Source organism: Chrysoperla carnea, chromosome 4, assembly GCF_905475395.1.
Source record: "Chrysoperla carnea chromosome 4, inChrCarn1.1, whole genome shotgun sequence".
Lineage (NCBI taxonomy): Eukaryota > Metazoa > Arthropoda > Insecta > Neuroptera > Chrysopidae > Chrysoperla > Chrysoperla carnea.
The window spans coordinates 55,153,973-55,173,163 of record NC_058340.1 but is presented as its reverse complement, the minus strand read 5'-3'; the positions used below and the strand labels follow the sequence as shown (position 1 = coordinate 55,173,163).

The 19,191-nt window shown below is 31.9% G+C and overlaps 2 protein-coding genes across 2 annotated transcripts; both read right to left on the bottom strand.

Moving 5' to 3' along the window:
* Positions 1-344: 344 nt before the first annotated feature.
* LOC123298803 (2-oxoglutarate and iron-dependent oxygenase domain-containing protein 3-like) lies at positions 345-5,283 on the bottom strand. The gene is made up of 5 exons (XM_044880900.1): positions 5,240-5,283; positions 5,174-5,197; positions 4,662-5,100; positions 2,931-3,083; positions 345-2,504 (listed from the first exon to the last, which is right to left on the bottom strand). The coding sequence occupies exons 1-5, from the start codon at positions 5,281-5,283 to the stop codon at positions 2,235-2,237; spliced, it is 930 nt and encodes a 309-aa protein (XP_044736835.1). The 3' UTR covers positions 345-2,234.
* Positions 5,284-7,348: 2,065 nt separating this feature from the next.
* LOC123298383 (fatty acid synthase) lies at positions 7,349-17,348 on the bottom strand. The gene is made up of 8 exons (XM_044880371.1): positions 17,122-17,348; positions 16,212-16,538; positions 13,856-15,348; positions 11,406-13,768; positions 11,030-11,327; positions 8,788-10,962; positions 8,471-8,710; positions 7,349-7,697 (listed from the first exon to the last, which is right to left on the bottom strand). The coding sequence occupies exons 1-8, from the start codon at positions 17,300-17,302 to the stop codon at positions 7,581-7,583; spliced, it is 7,194 nt and encodes a 2,397-aa protein (XP_044736306.1). The 5' UTR covers positions 17,303-17,348; the 3' UTR covers positions 7,349-7,580.
* Positions 17,349-19,191: the final 1,843 nt, after the last annotated feature.

Sequence of the window (19,191 nt, the reverse complement as noted above, 5' to 3'; positions counted from 1 at the left end):
TGTAACAGCTGAATTAGCATTCGAACTTAATACGCAGTCATTTTTCAAGCCATAAACGCGCTTAAGACACATTAAACGTAGACCGGGCGAAGAGGCTACTAATGAAGCAATAACTCTAAAAAAAATTTTGAAGTCGAATTTTTTAATGCTCTTTTGGACACCGTGCTTACTAAATTTACAAGTATAGTTACCTCTATCCGGGGACACACTATATATGAGAAATACAAGAATCAAAATTTATTTCATACATTTTATTAAATAAGTGTATATATACATACATAACAATTTTTTTTTAATTTAAAAAAATGGAATGACTTTTAAGTATGCACCACGTTGCATATTTTTCAAAAATATTGATTTCGTTTAAATGAACACATACGCGATTTTGTAACAAATGCATTGATTACTTTGTGATTTGTAAGAATTATTATTAAACATAATCATCATTTTTAATTAATATACAACGTGAAAAATAAGTAACTTCACAGTACGAACAACAATTATTATATATTATATCAGAATTTATGAGAAAATTTCGACTTTTTTTATTTAACACGTTGGCGGATTTTATTTTGAATGTACTATTTAGTTACGTGCACTTCTGCTAATATGTTGAATACTTCAAACATATTCGCGATTTATATCGTGCTTCCTATTCCCGAATAAATGTAATGATAATGGGTTATTGTAATGTTTTGAAATTAACCCAAAAATGCCAAAAATATAACAGAAAAAAGCGCGAAATATTCAACTAATATTTGGATAGATATAACTGCTAAAATTTGACAGCCCTACTTATTACTCTTGCTATCAGAAGAGAATAAAAATCGGATAAAAGTGGTTTGTTGCTGACATAATTCATTATAGATATTAATAGATCATTTACAAACTTTTTTTACTGGCTTTGCCAAAAACTTTTGAGCCGATTATTAGCTTGGAGGGTAAAGATAGGTGTTTTTTTATAAACGCGGAAACCTGAACCTTGCGTTTGGTCGAGTTTCATTTTTTGTTAAATTTCCGTAAGTTATTTCTTTTAATAAACTCACAATACGTAATAAATGTACGCATATAGCTTGATTCCAATCACAACAGTGGAATAGGCCATTTTCCATTTAGAATTTTGAACCAATGAGCACTTATCCGTGGAAAGTGATCTTTAATGATCATTTATGTTTAACGTCATTTTTTGTAATGGTTATCTTAGCAAAACAGCAATACGACTATTGTTATTAGTTTGAAACGATCAGCCGCTTATATTTACCAATATAATCGACAATTTGTTCCAATGCGCTAAAACCATAGAGATATTATATATAGAGTGTGCGAGATAGGGTGCCGCAGGTAAGAGAAAGAACTTTGGTTCCTATTCCGTTCGTCTATGGTGACCTCTATGGCAAAAAAAGACGAAAATGAAACTGTGATACGAGCACACCTTTACAATAATAATAAATTATGCTGAGCTAACCATAGTCTTATCTTAAGTGTAGACTGATTGTTTTTATATTCGTGACTTGTAGTAAGGTGTTTTTTAATATATTTCGAGGATTTTTATTAGCGGTCGATATTTATTCAATAAGTTTGTTTGTGTAAATTATTAGTTTGTTCTTTTTACTTCGGTAATAGTTGCACTTAGTGTGGGACCCCGAGGTTAACAGAGCAAACTACACGTGAATCTAACAATTGTGGTAATCGATGATGTTTTAAGGTTTGAAATTGATTATCGAAACCAAAAAAAGGATCCATCTCTTGAACTTTTGTCATGTTACAAAAATTACTATTCAAACTTTTAAGTGTTAGACAGTCTTTTTTGGTTGTGCGATAACTTCTATTTATTGCAAACTTCCAAAGCCCATACGTACGCAAATTAAACAGATTTAATGAATATTATTGCTACTACATCGAATTTAATTCCCCCACCAGCTTTTCGACCTCATATTTATTGCTTATTTTGCATCTCTATTTCCGTATAAAATACCTTAACTTGAAAATACTCAAGAAAATTACAATTTTCTAATCTACAATTAATTACAAAAACACAATTATTTGAAATAAAAATCATTTTTTGAAATTAATTAACCTAAGAAAAATATTTGTTTGGAAATTAAAGTATAAAAAATAAATCAAAAACCGGCATTTTTCCTAATTTAAAAAGATGTATTCGGTGAGATCTAAAATATCATAACCCGTATCGATATTTTCTGTGCAATAAAATCCTAAACGATTTTTTTGAAAAATTACAAATCCTTTTCTTTTATATTTGGATCTGAAATTGCCTCATTCTGATCACACGTAAACGATACTGTTAAAGCATATCGTGTACCACTTGTAACACGTTCAACAAAATGTGGATTTTCTGCACCCGATGTAAACATTATCACACGTCCACGTCTCGGCTCTACTGTTGCATTATTAGGAGCTGTGAAAATGAATTTCCCACCTTTAAAATCATTACCATAATCCGTTAAATATAATAACGATGTGTAATGGAATGATGGATACGTTTCCTGAAAAATATTTATATGGGATTAAAATATTTCCGGAATCATATTATTTTATAAATTTAACACTCGAAATTTTACGGAAAGCAATGACACTTTCTGAACCCACTGTATTATTGGTAATTTTTAAAAGATAAGACTTAGGAGATATTGAACATATGCAAGGATTATACTTTTACAGCTTCTAGTTATTGTCCTAATCAAAAAATTCGTTTCTGGATAACTTTAAATCTATTTCCCGTTTACTCGAGTTCTTATATCTCTCTTGTGTGTTTTGAAAGCAGTTAATATTTATGTAAAAAGTTACTTTTCGATCTCGCTATCAGACTTTAATTTGAGTCCTGACCATTTTTTTCATTTCAAAAATTACCAAACATAAAATGGATTCAAAATATTATGATTATAGGATTATTAATAAAAAATTTCTCTTACTTTATCGACGTGCTCATGCCAATATTCATCATGAATTGTTTTAGCTTCAGCATTTGTCATTTTTGAAAAGAATGTTGGATGTGTTAAAAATATTTTATTAATATCAACTCCAAAATTGTGAGCAATAGCATGATGAATTTTTGATTTTACAATCTAAAAATGAAAAATTGACTTAATTTTCAATTAAATGATTATATTTAGCAATATCCATAGATATCCGGTCAACCTCAGTAAAACCCTGTGGACAAAGCATGTCTGGCTGAGTTTACTTTTTAAGTTAAATGCGACAAAGCGTAGAGGTACCAAACTACCTTCATTTAATTTACTATCGCTTCTAATTTGATATATTTTTCCCACCGCTTTCGTAATATCCTAGCTATCATGATAATTAGAATAAAGTGAAAAGTGAACTTAAGATTTATTTACATTACACAGGTCTGCGACTAAAAAACTGCATAGAATTTTTTTACATTTTCTTATAGATTTTGACCTCTCAAAAACAGGAAAAATATTCAAAATATTCTATCACATAGGTTTTTATAGATATTAGTAACAACATAAACTAGTAATATTATATTAAACTAGTCTTAAAGTGTTATTACTGCACAATGAAAATAAATTAGCTTCGCTTCCAATGGGATATTCTGTGCATAAGGAAGAAAACTAACTCTAACAATTTGGCCATTATCTTGGAAAGAATCAAATGTCAGGACCATTAATGGATGGTTTGTCAAAATACTCACGATGATTTTGTTTTGGGTCAGCAGGCAGGCTATACTAAATACCCTTGCTTCTTATGCTTATGGGATAGCAGAGCAAGAACAGCATTGGACTAAAAGTGATTGCCCACCCCGAGAAACTTTAAAACCTGGAGATAAATATGTTATCAATACTACTTTGGTGCCACCAGAAAAAGTTTTGTTGCCACCTTTCCATATCAAATTGGGGTTGATGAAACAATTTGTAAAATCACTGCAAGAGGATGGAAACTGTTTTAAATATCTATGTACAAAATTCCCGAAGCTGTCAGAAGCAAAGTTGAAAGAGGGAATTTTCACCGGCTCCGACATAAGAAGGCTTTTAACCGACACCCTCTTTGTGGAAAGTATGTATGAGAAGGAAAAAGAAGCTTGGGTATCGTTTAAGGATGTAGCGCGAAAGTTTTTGGTAAATAATAAGGATCCTGACTACAAAACCATTGTTCAACTAGCGGCATACGAAGCTCAAGGCTGCAAGATAAGCCTGAAGGTCCATTTTTGACACTCCCACATAGAAATTATTTTCCTGAAAACCTGGGAGCTTACAGTGAAAAACAAGGGGAGCAGTTTCACCAGGCTGTCCGCGATATCGAGAGACGGTACCAAGACAAATGGGATGTCACTATGCTTGCAGGCTACTGTATAATTTTTAAGAAACCAGTGCTTTTACCAATTTTTTGTGTTTGAATTTGCAAAAAAACCTTACGTGATAAAAAAAAATGGCCATCACTTTTGAAATCAGCGCATTCTAAAACATATAATTTAGTAAAAATATCTCATGCAGCTGACAAAAATTTTTTTTTGCAGACCTGTTATTTTTAACTTTTGTTAATACGGAAATTCAGCATAAATGGCCGTTTTCTAGCACAATACATCAGCAAGATAGTGAATGTTTTACAAATAATGGTACAGTTTTATTTGAGATGACCGAGTATTTTTGGATAACTATAGTATTATCTTACTTTAAATTTACCTTATAAATAGCAAAATCTTGAGGACTAAATACGTTTTTAGCATTATCTAAGCTATAAATATTAACAAATTGTTTACCATATGATAAAGCACCAGAATGTAAATCTAAGATAGATGCACCACCATCAGAGCTACCAAGCGCAAATGCACTTTTCGCTAATTGCAATAAAACATCAGTCTCTTTTCCTGTTATTAATTTATCTGTAACAGCTCGTCCACATTTTTCTGGAACGCAATCTGGATAGCTACTAATCTCTGTTTTGTAACTGTCAGAACAATCTATAGTGTGTACTCTCTGCGCTAACGATTCCTTTTGTGATGCAAATATTGTAGTTTTATCATTACTCGATGTAAAGTATACGATAATGAGTGTAGATATCACAATTATTCCTCTGGTGAATATTCGTTGGCGGGGGAATGTTGGCATCGGTCCATATCGCCTAAATAAATTTTAATACTTTTTAATTTGCAACAATGGTATTAAAATTGCTTTTCTTTTAACCTCAAACTTACAATGATTTATTATTATCTTTTTGATCATTTTTCGCATCCTTTTGTTTATTATTTTCTGAATTTTGCTCGTTTTGAGCTTTTGCTTCTTTTTTCTTTGATTGTTTCGACATATCTTATTGATTTATTATGAATATTTTTTGTTCAAACTTTTAATTTGAAATGTCAAATTCAATAAGTCATGTCACACATAATAATTTGTTTTATATAAACTGGACGTTACGTGTTGACAATGGAAACTTTTCAATAAAGACACGAGAGTTTATTATATGCTCATTCTCAATACAAACTATTGTTTGAAAATTTTGTAATAATACAAAATTTAACGACTTCGTTTTTTCATGACCTTATGTTTATAAAGAAAGTCTGGTTTCCACGAAGCCGCAATTTGAAGACGAATTCTTGTAGAATAGAATATGTCCCCAAATTCTTAAATAAATAAGTTTTCGAGATATATTTCCTTTCAATTTTTTAATCGAAGCTAGGAGTGTGTTTAAAGGTGACCATATACATACTGTAAACTGTACGTGGATAGCCTTAAGCTATTTTTCATCATACAAACCTAATATTGTCAGTGGTGCATCGAAATATAACGGGTGTGGGAGTAACTAATGTGGCAGTGGCGATTTAAGGAAGAAGACCAAGAAGGCTAAATCTCCCTAAGGGCCCTGAAACTATAGTTTCACCCCCCCCCCCCATCAAATTTTATGCTCTACTCTCTAGTTTTTATCGAAAGTAATAGGTATAACTTATTGAAGAAATTACTGGGTAGAAAATATTTTAATTAAATCTATCAATTCAATTAATCATTCATCCGCGGCTAAATCTCACTGTTGGAGGAAGCAAGCATGAATTTTTTTTTTTTAACCATACAATAGTTTATTATAATATTGTAAAGTAATAATATAGGTACTAAAAAATTACGACCGTGTTTATTACGGATTGGTCCAAAAACCAACCCTGGTATTTTCCTCTTTGTCTGAAATATATGTTCTTCGACGGTCTCTTAAATATACTCTTTTAATGATATTTTTAGATATCTTAAATATAATTTTTCATAGTTCAAGCTTATTATTGGGACGAATTCCAATTATTGAAATTGCAAATTTCGAGTAAACCTTAAGAATAAACGATCGAGAGTAACTTCTTTGATGTGAATAATTTACTGAAATCAATCCTTTACCTCCATGGATGCAAAAATATGGGGCGTTTGAAATTTAAAAACTCCACATTCTACACCAATGGATTGATGAATAAACTTAATTTTTATGTGGGCTAGCTTTTTTGTCCTATATGAACAATGTCAACAAATCCAATTTTAGCAAAACAGGATTTCGCGTTTGGAGTTAAGTTACAAAAAACGATTTCAAAATTTCAACTTAAGAACTGTCTAGTTTCCAAACGAAGCAACTTTATACTAAGACAAGTTTAGTTAAATGATCGACTTATTTTGAATTATACTTAGTGTACCTGGTAGGGAGTTATCGAAGCATCTTAATGGCCTAATATGCCTAATCCTAATAATGAATCCAGTTCTCTATATTTTGCTTTTAATAAAGTTTAGGTAGGATTAAATTAAGGAAATTGAAAACAAAACAAATAATTTAATTTTTATAAATAAATTTTACTATTTGAATATTTTAATAATTATATACAGTCGCATGAACAATCAAAAAGAAAAATTGATTAAAATTTGATTAAGTCAATTTAAAATAAAATAAGCAACAAAATTATTTTAAATTGTAAAATCAAATTTTAAGCAATTACAGACTTAATTACAAATTAACTACTATATATTAAACACAAAAAAAAAACATTGTTCTAAGAAAAAAAAACATTACAATTCCACCTTTTTTTTTTAATGAGACAGTTAATATAATTATTTACAAAATATGAGAAATATTTTGAAAATTTGTTTTTTTAAAGTACATTTAATTATTAAATAGTAATTTTTTTTCAAAATTTGTGCATAAAAAATATATTTTTACTTTTATTTATATTCATTACTGTATTTCATAACTTAAGCAAAGAAAAAAAAAACAAAATTATATTACACAAAAAATTATTTTTAACACTTAAATTAATCTAAAAAAAAAATCCTAATTCTTTGGAAAAAATTATAAGATCAATTATTTTTAAATATCCATTTTAATATCAATTATAATATGGCATTATATAATTTTTATTTATTTATTTTTTTGTCATGTTTGAGAATTTGTAGGTTTAAGAATTTGATTTTTTTAATTTAATATTTTCCTTATAAATTACTGAGATACATTTGTTTTTACTTTGTATGTGATGTTTAAAAATAATTTAAATCTAACACAGATATACAAGGAATGTTGATAAGTTTTTTTTTTTTTTTTCACTTTACAGTCTTTCGTTTTTTCTTCCTTTTTTTCTTCTTTTCTCACGTGGACGCTGTAAGTTTTTGTACAATATCAGCAATACTCTTACAGGAAGTACCCTGTAAAATTGTTCTATGTGTTCCGTCTAATGTTTGGATAGAGACATTTTGTTTGCACACCTGAAACAAACAAAAATTATTTCATTAATATATTTTTACATTTTATTCATTCGATAATTAACGAAGATGCGATCAGCGTTATAATTACACAACCTACACTTGAGGAACACTAGACAAAATAAACAAAAAGATGCGATCAGCGTTATAATTACACAACCTACACTTGAGGAACACTAGACAAAATAAACACGCCTTCTTGCCATAAAATTAAATTAAATTTCAATTTTTTTTTATTCTCGCCAAAAACGCTGTCAGCCATTTTGGTGACGTAATATTGGTAAAAACAACAGTCGTGTATGTAATAGGAAATATTCATGCAATTTAAATTAGGTTCAAATATTTTTCTTCCGTAACTTTATTGTGAAAGCCATCAACAAATTAGTAATTAATGTATATTATTTTTGCCTGTATGATGTCACATCATGGCAGCTCGTGTTTTAGGTCAAATGATATATAGATTAAAAATTACGACTTTCCAAATTATACACCACGAGTTTACAGAAAAAAAGCTGTGGCTCGTCAATAACTGGAAAAGAATATCTAATAAGCGAGAATCAATGGCTAAGCATGAGCTTAAATGTCATCCAACCAATCGGAACAAACGAAGTACTAGATGCATCACGATCCTAATGAAATTACAAGAACCTAGAATTGATTTTTAGAGAACCCGAATCTGTATTCATGCTATCTTAAATTGGCAATGCAAATATGTAAAAGGTGCCCTAGATTAGATTTTAAGATTGGAAAATAATTTTTAATAATAAAAAACTTACCGGTGATAATCCATAATCTGCTTCTAATTGTACATAATTTTCTTTAGCTTTAACTAATGTAACTTCTCCTTTGAATTTGGATGATGGTTTATATGCCTCACTCATAACAAGTTTATAATAGAAAGCGGTGGCTGCATTTTTAAGATCTTCTTCGGAATGTTTTGATGCCTCTTTCATCAATTGTGTACTGAGATTTAATCTATCATCGAATGATGGTAATCCCATTAATTCTTTATGAACCTACAAAAATAAAATAAAATAATTAAAAATCAAAATGCAAGTTTCGATAATAAATTAAAGAAAGAAAATATATTTACCTTAGCATCATCAATTTGTCGGAAAAGTTTAATGAAATATACAAGAGCCGATGATTCGGCCAAACTAATATCATCATAAATTCCCTTTTTACTTCTGTGTCCTTGTGTATGTGATCCTACGTAAGTGGGAGAGCCATCAAGAAGAACTAATTTTGTAATTTGTTTTTGATCTTCAAGTTGTAATGCAATTTCAAATGCAACACCGGCACCAAATGAATAACCAACAATAATGTAAGGTCCTTGTGGTTGCGTTTTACGAATTAATTTAACGTAGAATGCTGCTAAATCATTTATTGATTTTGTAGGTGCATCCTTGGTACATTGTAAACCATATACAGGTGCATTCAATTGTGAGGCCAATTCTTTTAAGGCTGAGGTCGTACCTTCTATAGCATGTACTACGAATACAGCAGGTGATTGTTTTGCACTCTTTGCTTTGCTTGGCAATTGAATAATAGCTTCTTTAGGCATAATTTCGTCTCCTTCAAAGCGTAATTGTTCATCTTCAGTGGTTTTTGTACCATTTGTGGTGGCAGCAGCTGGTGGTGTACTTCCAGCGCCTCCACTTCCAAGTTCACCCAATTTACCGAATGTTAAACCTCTAATATCTTGTGCACTCAAAACTAAATCGTAATTTCTTTCAAGTGTTTGTTTAATTTCTGTACCCATAAGGGAATCCATTCCAAGATCGGCTAAAGTAGAAGATGGTGAAATATTCTTTGTATCTTTCAAACCTAAGATATTGGCTACGGCATCCACTAAACTAACAGCGTTATCACCACCACCTGCACGTCGTTTTTCTGCTAAAACTAATGAGGCCATGACTGGATGAGGTTGTTGTAAGAAGAAGTCCATGGTTTGTAAGCAAGAAGGCATTCTTTGAGGTAAAGTTCCACCAACTTCAGTGTCATTACCACCCATAGTTTCCAAAATAAGACCGACATCACCGATAGCACCCCATTGAATAGCAGTTCCGGGTAAACCAGCTTTTTGACGAGCTTCACAAATACGTTCCATAGCAGAATTGGAGAAACCGTAATTGGTTTGCCCAGCATTACCACGACCACAAGATACACTGGAGAATACAACAAAGTAATCCAATTGTGGACATAATGCTCTTGTTGCAACGTCCAATTGTTTAGTTCCGTCAACTTTAGGACGAGCAGACGTTTTAAAGTCAGCTTCAGTGAGATTTTCAAGCATGGCATCACGTAATACAGCAGCTAAATTGAAAACACCTCCAACTGGGCCCAATTTTGAAGATTCTGTAATAAGTTGCTTAGCTCCCGCTTGAGTAGTTACGTCGGCCGTAGATACAAGGATACTGATTCCTAATTCTCTCCATCTACGAATACTAACTGATTGATATCCATCCTTAACACCGCTTCTAGATGTAAGAACGATTTTCGTGGCTCCACGTGAAATAAGCCAATTTGCTAATTCTAAACCAAAACCACCAAGACCTCCTACTAAAATGTACGATTTATCAGGGTTCATGTATGTTTTTGGAATGGCATTAATCAATTTGGTTGCAGGTTTAACAGCGCCTTTTTGTTTTTCTTCATCACGAATTTTCAATAACACTTTTCCTATATGTTTACCAGATCCCATAAATCTGAATGCTTGTTCTGTTTGATCTTCTGAGAATACGGTGGCTTGTAAAGGTCTCACAGCTCCATTCTTAATACCTTCAGTAACAAGACGGAATACTTCTGTTTTTTCTGGGCAATCATATTCGAATAAGGCATCTAATAAAACACCATGGAATGTTGTATTTTTAAGGAATACAGCCATTCCAAGAGGGGCATTGATTGATAAGTCAAATTTTCCAATTTCAAGGAAACGACCATCATTAGCCAAACAACGTACAGAAGCTTGAAGTTTTTCTTCGGCAAGAGAATTTAATACAAGGTCAACACCACGGCCTCCAGTTTGAGTTAAGATAAGTTGTTCGAAACTAGTATCACGTGAGTTTCCAATATTGTTGTCAGTAAGTTGTGGGAAACGTTTCTTCAAATATTCCCGTTTCTCTTTAGATCCGACTGTGGTAAAGACAGTACATCCCATGTGAAGGGCAATGGCAATAGCAGCTTGACCAACACCTCCAGTACCAGCATGAATGAGTACAGATTCACCTTTACGAAGACGTCCTCGGACTATTAAAGCATAATAACTCTGTAAAAAATAGGATAATTTTAATTATCTTAAGTTCTAATCTCTTCTTGAAAAAATTCAAACTTACAGTTCCATAAACTACTGGAACTGTTGCAGCTTCTTCTAAAGTCCATGCATCGGGAACTTCCCACAAGAATCCAGGATCAGCTAATACAGTAGTAGCTAATGATTTAGCAGGAACCATACCCATAACACGTTTTCCCTTACTATTACGTCCAGAGAATTCTAAACCAAGAATACAATCTTGTCCAGCTAAATTACCAGGGAGTGCATCTGGTGGCAATTTTCCAGTAGCAAGCATAATATCACGGAAGTTCAATGGTGCATAGTATACAGAGCAAAGTTCGTAATTTGGATTGTCACCCCTGTAAATTAAAGTAACACATAGTTAAAAACTTTATAAATAAAAAATGTATACCATTAATGATAAGTGTAATACTTACTTATAGTATGACAATGGCCCTTCAATCCATCTTAAACTTGCTAAATCACCACGAGTTAAAGCATTAATATAAGCATGTTCGACTTGCAACGCTCCATTTGCATCTGTGATATTATCCAATAAGAGATGGCGATAAGTACCCCAAACACCATTTATTAAAACATTGCATACTAAATCTTTTTGTAATTGTTTAGCATATTTTGGACTTGTAGGAGAGAATTTATCAGCTTTAGCATCTTGAATGAATACTTGACGTACATTCACACCACCTGGTTCTTGTTTGAGACAATTTAATAGCCCTTGGAGACCTACTAATTCTTCACCTTGTCCTACAACGTACAATTTTGTGTTCTCGGTTTCAGCTTTCTTCATTGCTGCTTTAAGTGGCTCAACCCAAGCGAAGTTCTTTTCAGTAATTTCAACAACCACGGTTCCAGTAGTTGTAGATTCAGTTGGTTTGCGAAGTAACACAAGCATTCGATCACCGAAGACTTGTTTGGATACAAATTCGGCACCAAGGTTGGATAGTGCTGATGGTGATACTGTACTGTTTACTTCGTCTAAGACCACAAATCCTCCGGCTCTTAATGAGGCGATTAAATTTGATAAAACAGCAGTTTCATTCTTAGTTAGTAAATCATTTGCAACAACCACATGTAAGTTTTCATCAATTGGTCCGGCTGTAGCATCTTTTTGGCTAGTTTTAATTCCAAGTGGCTCTAAAACTTCAGTATAAGTAGTTGGGTCAGATACAGCAACAGTCACGTCAACACTTAACATTGGTTCGGTTTCTAAAATTTGTTGAACACTTTGTGCCAAAATGTTTTCAACTGAACGTCCGTTTGCAATTTCACCAACTTTTAATTTTAAGGCTCCCCCAGAATTTTCTAAAGCAATTTGTAAAAGTACGGTTAAAGCCTCCGTTTTCGATTTGTAAGCATCAACTGAAAGTTGTTTGACATTTTCGTTTGGAATAAAAACGTAACGTTCTAATTTTGGTGGAGCTTGAGTTGCTTGTCTTCGTGGTGCTAAACTAGCTTTCATTCCTCGAATTTCAACACCACCAGCTTTGCAAATACCAACTTCATGGTGCATTGTTATTGGTACACCAGTTTCAGTAGCATTTTCCACCATTTTTGCGTGTAATGTTGGATTAATCACGCAACGTTGTAGTCGAGTAGGTAAATATAATCCACGTGTATCTTTTCCCAAAATTGAGAATTGTAACATGGTGTCAATAAAACTAACATAATTATTTTCCCATTTCAATTTACCAACTTTAGCATGGTTATCGGCTTCGAGTATTCCACGGAATATTCCTTCATAATCATACCCACGTAAACGTAAATCTTTGTATACGTCACTAGTTTTAAGTGGTAACCACTCTGGATTCTTTTCAACAACAGGTTTTGGTAAATCTAATTGTTCTTTTGTTATATCTTCTGGTACACGAATTGTACCAGTAACTGCAACTGATCCACCTTCGCAGACTTCAAACTCACCAGAACCATCAAAAATGTTGATTAAGAATTTGACTGAACCTTCTTTGGGAATAATTGTGGCACGTAAAAATTTAACATTTTCAATTACTACGGGTAATTGTTCAAAGTCAGTATTTCTAAGCTTGGCGAAAGATTTCCATACAAGTGTCAAATATCCGGTTGCAGGGAAAAGTACTCTTCCATCAATTGTATGTCCTACTACATATGCATCTTCAGGTTTGTTAACATCAACATCTACAACCAATTGCCCACTTCTATTGCCCTTTCCAGAGAAGTCAGCTAATTCCCATTCAGTAGAGTGGTCCCATTTAATCCAGGAAGCTAACATTGGTGTACCTCTTCCTACAGGATATGTTACTAGTGGGTATAATGTTTGTAATTTTGGTTGACCCCCAGCATTGTACAATTTACCAATGGCGCTTAAGAAGAATATTAAATTATTTTCATGAGCTCTCTTCATAAGTCCAATATTTGTAGCTTCTGGTCCTAATGCACGTTTTAAGATACCTTGTAACAAAGCATGAGGTGCAATTTCAATTGCAATGGCATTGTTAGGGATATGTTTGATAGCTTCTGCGAATAAAACAGGTGATAATAGATTGTTTACGTGATAGGCAGCGGAACTTAATTGAGCTAATGGTGTATTCCATGCTGATTCGGGAATTGAAGAACTGATCCATTTATGTGATCTTGGTTTTGGATTTGTGATTAATTCTTCAAGACTCTTACGTAGTTTTGGACCAGCATCTGCGATGTATTTACTATGGAAAGCAACGCCACTACTTTTAACATTTCTAGCAAAGATTTCTTGAGCTGTTAATTCTTTAACGAATTTGTCGATAGCAGCTGGTGGACCAGAAATCTAAATAGAGAATAAACAGATTTAATAAAGTTTTACCTTCTTATTGGGCTGATTCGAACTTAGATATCGAAAAGAAAAATTACTTACAGTAACACTGTCTTCACTATTGTGGCAAGCTGGAACAATTTCTGGTGGACATCTAGCTTTACATTCTTCCCAAGTAAGACCAACGGCAGCCATAGCACCTGGTTGCAATTTACTTTCAAGAATAGCACGACCTCGAGAAAATGCAGCAAGAACAGCTTGTTCGGCAGTTAAAGTTCCATCAGCATAAGCACAACCAATTTCACCAACTGAGTGTCCAACAATACCATCAGGTTGAATTCCAAGAGATGCTAAAGTGTCAACTAAAGCTACTTGAACAGCAGCAATAGAAACGAATGAATTTAAAACATTCTCAAATGTATCTTCAGTACTTTTTATTAAAATCTGTTCTAAGTCAACGCCATGTGGTTTTAAGGCTGCAGCACATCGTTTGATAGTATTTCTGAATGGGTCTAATTGCATCATATCTTTAGCCATTTCAGGCCATTGGCATCCCATACCGGCGAACACATACCAAATAGGACGTTTATCACCTGTCGTGTTATCAACTTCACGAACAGAATTTTCACCCATGATACTGTAACCTCTATAATGATGTCCAGCTACGTTTGATGAATGGATATCATGAATCAAAGAAAGTAATTCGTCATCATTCTGACTCTTTTCAATGTTATCTAAGAGTTCATTAACAGCTTCGTCAGTTCTACCAGATACTGCAACCATTCTTGGAATAGATGGTGAGCCGGTAACCATTGTTTTAGGTTTTGGATTTGATCGTAATAAAACATGTGCGTTTGCACCACCAAAACCAAAGGAATTTACAGCGACCAAGCCACCATTCCAAGGTAAGTTCTTATCGACAACTTGTAAACGTCCGTCAAGCAATGCAGGTATATCGGGATTTGGTGCTTTGAAGTGTAAATTACCAGGAATAACTCCTGTTTCCATTGCAATCAAAATTTTAGCAATTGAACAGAGACCAGATGCTGGTTCTGAATGACCCATGTTCGATTTAACGGATCCAATGAGAAGTGGATTTTTACGATTCTTACAGAATACATCAGCAATTGAATTTACTTCTTGTGGATCTCCTACTTTGGTACCTGTACCATGAGCTTCAACGTATGCAACATCAGCTGGATCAACATTAGCTTCTGCATATACTTCACGAATAAGTTGATTTTGTACAGCTCCACTTGGGAACGTAATACCCTGTACTTTGCTACCGTCAGTATTTGTACGAGCATTGATAAGTGTTGCGTAAACTCTACGTGCATCACAAGCTTTTTGTAAGAAAATTGTAACTACTGCTTCAGCACGTACGTATCCGTTACCAGATGAGTCGAATGCTTTACACATACCATGTGGACTTAACATGTTAAGACGATGAAATTGTAACGATGACGTTGGTTTTAAGAGAAGATTTACACCACCGACAATTGCGGAGTCACAATCACCATTTCGCATTGATGCCATGGCTTGATGTAATGCGAACATACTACTGGAGCATGCGGTATCGATAGCATAACTTGGTCCTAAAAATGAAACGATACAAATTTTAGACTTTTATATATTACCGTATAACTTATTATACTTTTTTATTTATAATTATCTCGTTTCGTTTGACAATTTTAAGTCAATAGGTCTTATAAGAATATTATAAAAATAATCCGTGACTTTAGTGCAATGAAATTTATATAGTTTACCAAGAATCAAGGAAAACATGGAAGACTTTAGAGTACCAGTTTGTGAAAGTCTGGATTTCTTAACTTAATGAACAAATTGCTGTAAAAGTTCTCAATAATGCATTAGTGAAATCTGCCAAGCGCCAACTACTAATCAAGAATTTTACCAACAGTTTTGAAGTAAACTAAATTTATGGACAAGTTTGATTCGAGTAAGCCTTGAATTTTCAATAAGCACAACTTGTCACATTAAACCACAGAAGGGTATACGTCGTATATCGCCGTTTACCCTCCATTGACATTAACTACAGCTTAAAATGAACATTTTAGTAAGAAAAAACAAAAGCCCAGTCGGGGTTGGGTAGAGAATTTTATGCATAATTTATATTTAGATATTATAACTTCATTAATCGTGGGAATTTTGCAACAAAAAACGATTAATTGAATACAAAAGAATTTATAATATTATTTTCGTTGGATTAATTAAGAAAATGTCAGATAAGCGTAAGACGTTATTAATGTCATTTGATGTAAACAAGGGAAAAAACTATTTTAAATCATTCATTTGGAAAGATAAGCAATTATGTAAATTTAGCTAATTAATTTCATCTCGGTCTGTGCGTATAACCTCAGCTCACGTGTTAAAAGCACAGTTTAAATAAATTAATTAAAAAACGAGTTATATAATTGTTTAATAACAATTGTTTAATTACCATGGAAATCGAAGGTGTAAGAAAGACGATTTGGGAACATGGCACGACAACATCCTGTTAAACCATATCCATTTACTTTATCTGGATCCGCACTCCAAAAGTCTTCAGATTCAGATGATGATACACCAACGAATACACCAGTCTTTGATCCACGTACTTCTGCAGGATTAAAACCGGCATCGATAATTGCTTCATGTGTACATTCCAACAATAAACGCAATTGTGGGTCCATGACATGTGCTTGCTTCGAATGGACACCGAAAAAGGTGGCATCGAATGATTTTAAGTCTTTTATTTTACCGGTTCTTGTTGGTAATCCATATAATCCTGTTAACAAAAATGACAAAATATGAAATTAAAGAGTATATTTACACTTTAATAAAAGATCAATTTCTGGTTATGAAAAAAAAGCTTCCGGGGCCAGGGCCCCAGCTATAAAACGAGTTTGACAGTTAGGTAGAGAAAGAAAGGTAGGACGCCTTTGTGTTTTTATACAGGAATTGCCAAGATAATTTTGTAGTTTCATATATTATTGATTTCATCAAGTTTTATTTTATAAATTTTCTTGTTTTTGAATATAAGTAATTGTCTAAAAAGTTTTCTTTCGATATTCGATATATCATTAAACAAGGATTTTAAGCATTCCTTAAACACACTTTCTTGTAAAATTCTCTCTTCTTTCGCTAAACAATTTTTTTGAAAAATTAAATTGCTACGAATATTAAAAAAATTAAAACACACTTTGATTTATTTTAAAGAAAAGCAATACTGTTTTAATTCCGTGTCGTTATGTAATAATTTTTAAAATAATATCGATGTGAAAAAATTACCCATAGGCCAGGAATCGAACCTCGGATTTTTTTCTTTGGCAAATAATTTAAAAAAAAAAAAAGAAATTTTTTTTACTTACCAGATGGCCAACGACGTTCATCATCTGTAACGAGATCAACACCATCGAAAAGCTGTTGCTTGAACTCTTCAATGGTACTGCTCTCTGGAAGACGTCCAGAAATACCAGTAATAACAATATCTTCATCTGGGTTGGTACCGAATGGACTACCATTTGGAGCTGGTGCGCCTCGAGCTGGCATTTTGTTATAATTATTTTATTATATTTTTAAATTAAATAAATATATAAATTTTCTGAAACAAAAGAAAATAAGAAAAATTAAAAAAAAAAACTTAATCATTGAAGGGTAGCCTTTTGAATACACAAAAATGACCTCTTAATGACATTGAAATTTAAATATTTTACGGATCAAATACTTTTTATAAAAAAAAAATGTATTTAATTTCAATTCTATAAATTCCACTTGAAAAAAAAAAAAAAATTGAAATTAAACAATTATTGCAAATTATGAACGTGGGTTGTTGTTAATAAATTTTTATTAACAATAATTTGTTAATAAATTAATTGTTGTTAATATTAATTACTTACAAGTTAATAATTAATAATTAAACACTATAATTAAAATTAAGCTTTATTAATTCGAACTAAACAGTTCGAGTACTAAATAATAACTAATATAGTATAGTATGTAGCCGTATTTGAAAGACACCTCTTCCAAATCAGAAGGACATCTTAAGAACGTTCCAACTGTGATGTCCAAGTGTTATCAAGATGTTTTTATTATTTAATATCAGTCAGTAGTTCAATTTGCACAAACTCATACGATTAATCTATTTACTAAATTCTCTTATCAATCAATAATTTATTTCACTAATTTTTTTAAATATTAATATGCATGTTTTTTATTGAATTTTGTATGAGAATATTTTATCAAAATATTAACATGAATAAGTGCACAACACGTGAAAAGTTCATGAGAATTTTTCCGCTTTAGACATTGTAGTAATAATATAAGTAATTTAATTATATTAAATCCAATTACAATTTTTATATTATTTACATTTGATTGTTCCTTTGCGATTTTTCTAATATTATTTATTTTTACACTTACGAGTGTATTAATTCTGAGAAATTATTATTTTTTATTAATTCTGACGCACGTTTTGAAGGTATATTTTATTTTTTACATGCTTTTGTTTGCTTTATCTGCAATATTGTAAAAAAATCTCAACTTTTTACTTATTTTTTTAAGCTATCATAATATATTATAAAAAGAGCGTGTAGAGCATTTTATTTTAAATTTATGATTATTAAGTGAGCTTTAAATTCTGAATTTTTTACAAAATTTTAGGCTCAGTAGCCTTTTGATAGATTTTTTTTTTTAAATTTTCTAAGTGAATCCTCTAAAATAAAAATGCCTTTATTTTTGCTGTAGTAAATTAGGCAATAACAGGCTCTGAGAGTAAAAACCGTTCAGCAGTAATCGTAAAAACATAATGCGATCACTGTTTGTGACATCATAATTACTCTGCTTGACTTTCAGCGATAAAAATTTAGGTATATGTTGAAATTGGATATTTTGTATAAAAAATATATCTTCAAGTTATCGATTCTTCATTCTAAAACTTGATAAGAAAATAAATTCAAAAAAAAAAGTTAAAGATATGCCTATTCATTTCAAATTCCAAGCGAATTCCAAGACGCGAAGGAGGATGTGTACTTCGCAGTTGCATCTAAACTTCCAAAAGTAATCTTTCGTATCTTTTCTGGCTGTGCAGAACTTTGATGATAATATGGAAGCGCTGGGAAGAATAAAACATATAAATTTATATATATGACATATTAATTGCCTGCGCTTCCACAATAAAAATATACAAATTTTAACAGATGACTTAAAAAAGTTTGCTAATTTTTATTTAAAATTTTGGAAATTTCGTTTTTGATATAGGTATAAATCATTGACATTGTATAAATCACTACACAAAATCAAAAACCACTTTTTTTTTAAATTTTATATAAATTAGACCCAAGTGTAATAAATTTTAAACTACGTTGACCTATGAGCTTTGTGACAAAATTAAATTTTTTTTCCTGCACCAATTAAAAAGATTTTTAAGAATTACTAGCACG

Excerpts from the sequence above, each read along its gene's own strand:
- LOC123298803 (XM_044880900.1), bottom strand. The coding sequence starts at position 5,283 with ATGTCGAAACAATCAAAGAAAAAAGAAGCAAAAGCTCAAAACGA. Across the intron at positions 5,198-5,239 it reads GAAGCAAAAGCTCAAAACGA|TCAAAAAGATAATAATAAAT; the intron begins GCAAAATTCAGA and ends TGCGAAAAATGA. Across the intron at positions 3,084-4,661 it reads AAGATTTTGCTATTTATAAG|ATTGTAAAATCAAAAATTCA; the intron begins GTAAATTTAAAG and ends TTTCATTTTTAG.
- LOC123298383 (XM_044880371.1), bottom strand. The coding sequence starts at position 17,302 with ATGCCAGCTCGAGGCGCACCAGCTCCAAATGGTAGTCCATTCGGTACC. Across the intron at positions 11,328-11,405 it reads GGGCCATTGTCATACTATAA|GGGTGACAATCCAAATTACG; the intron begins GTAAGTATTACA and ends TTTAATTTACAG. Across the intron at positions 8,711-8,787 it reads GACAAATTGATGATGCTAAG|GTTCATAAAGAATTAATGGG; the intron begins GTAAATATATTT and ends TTATTTTTGTAG.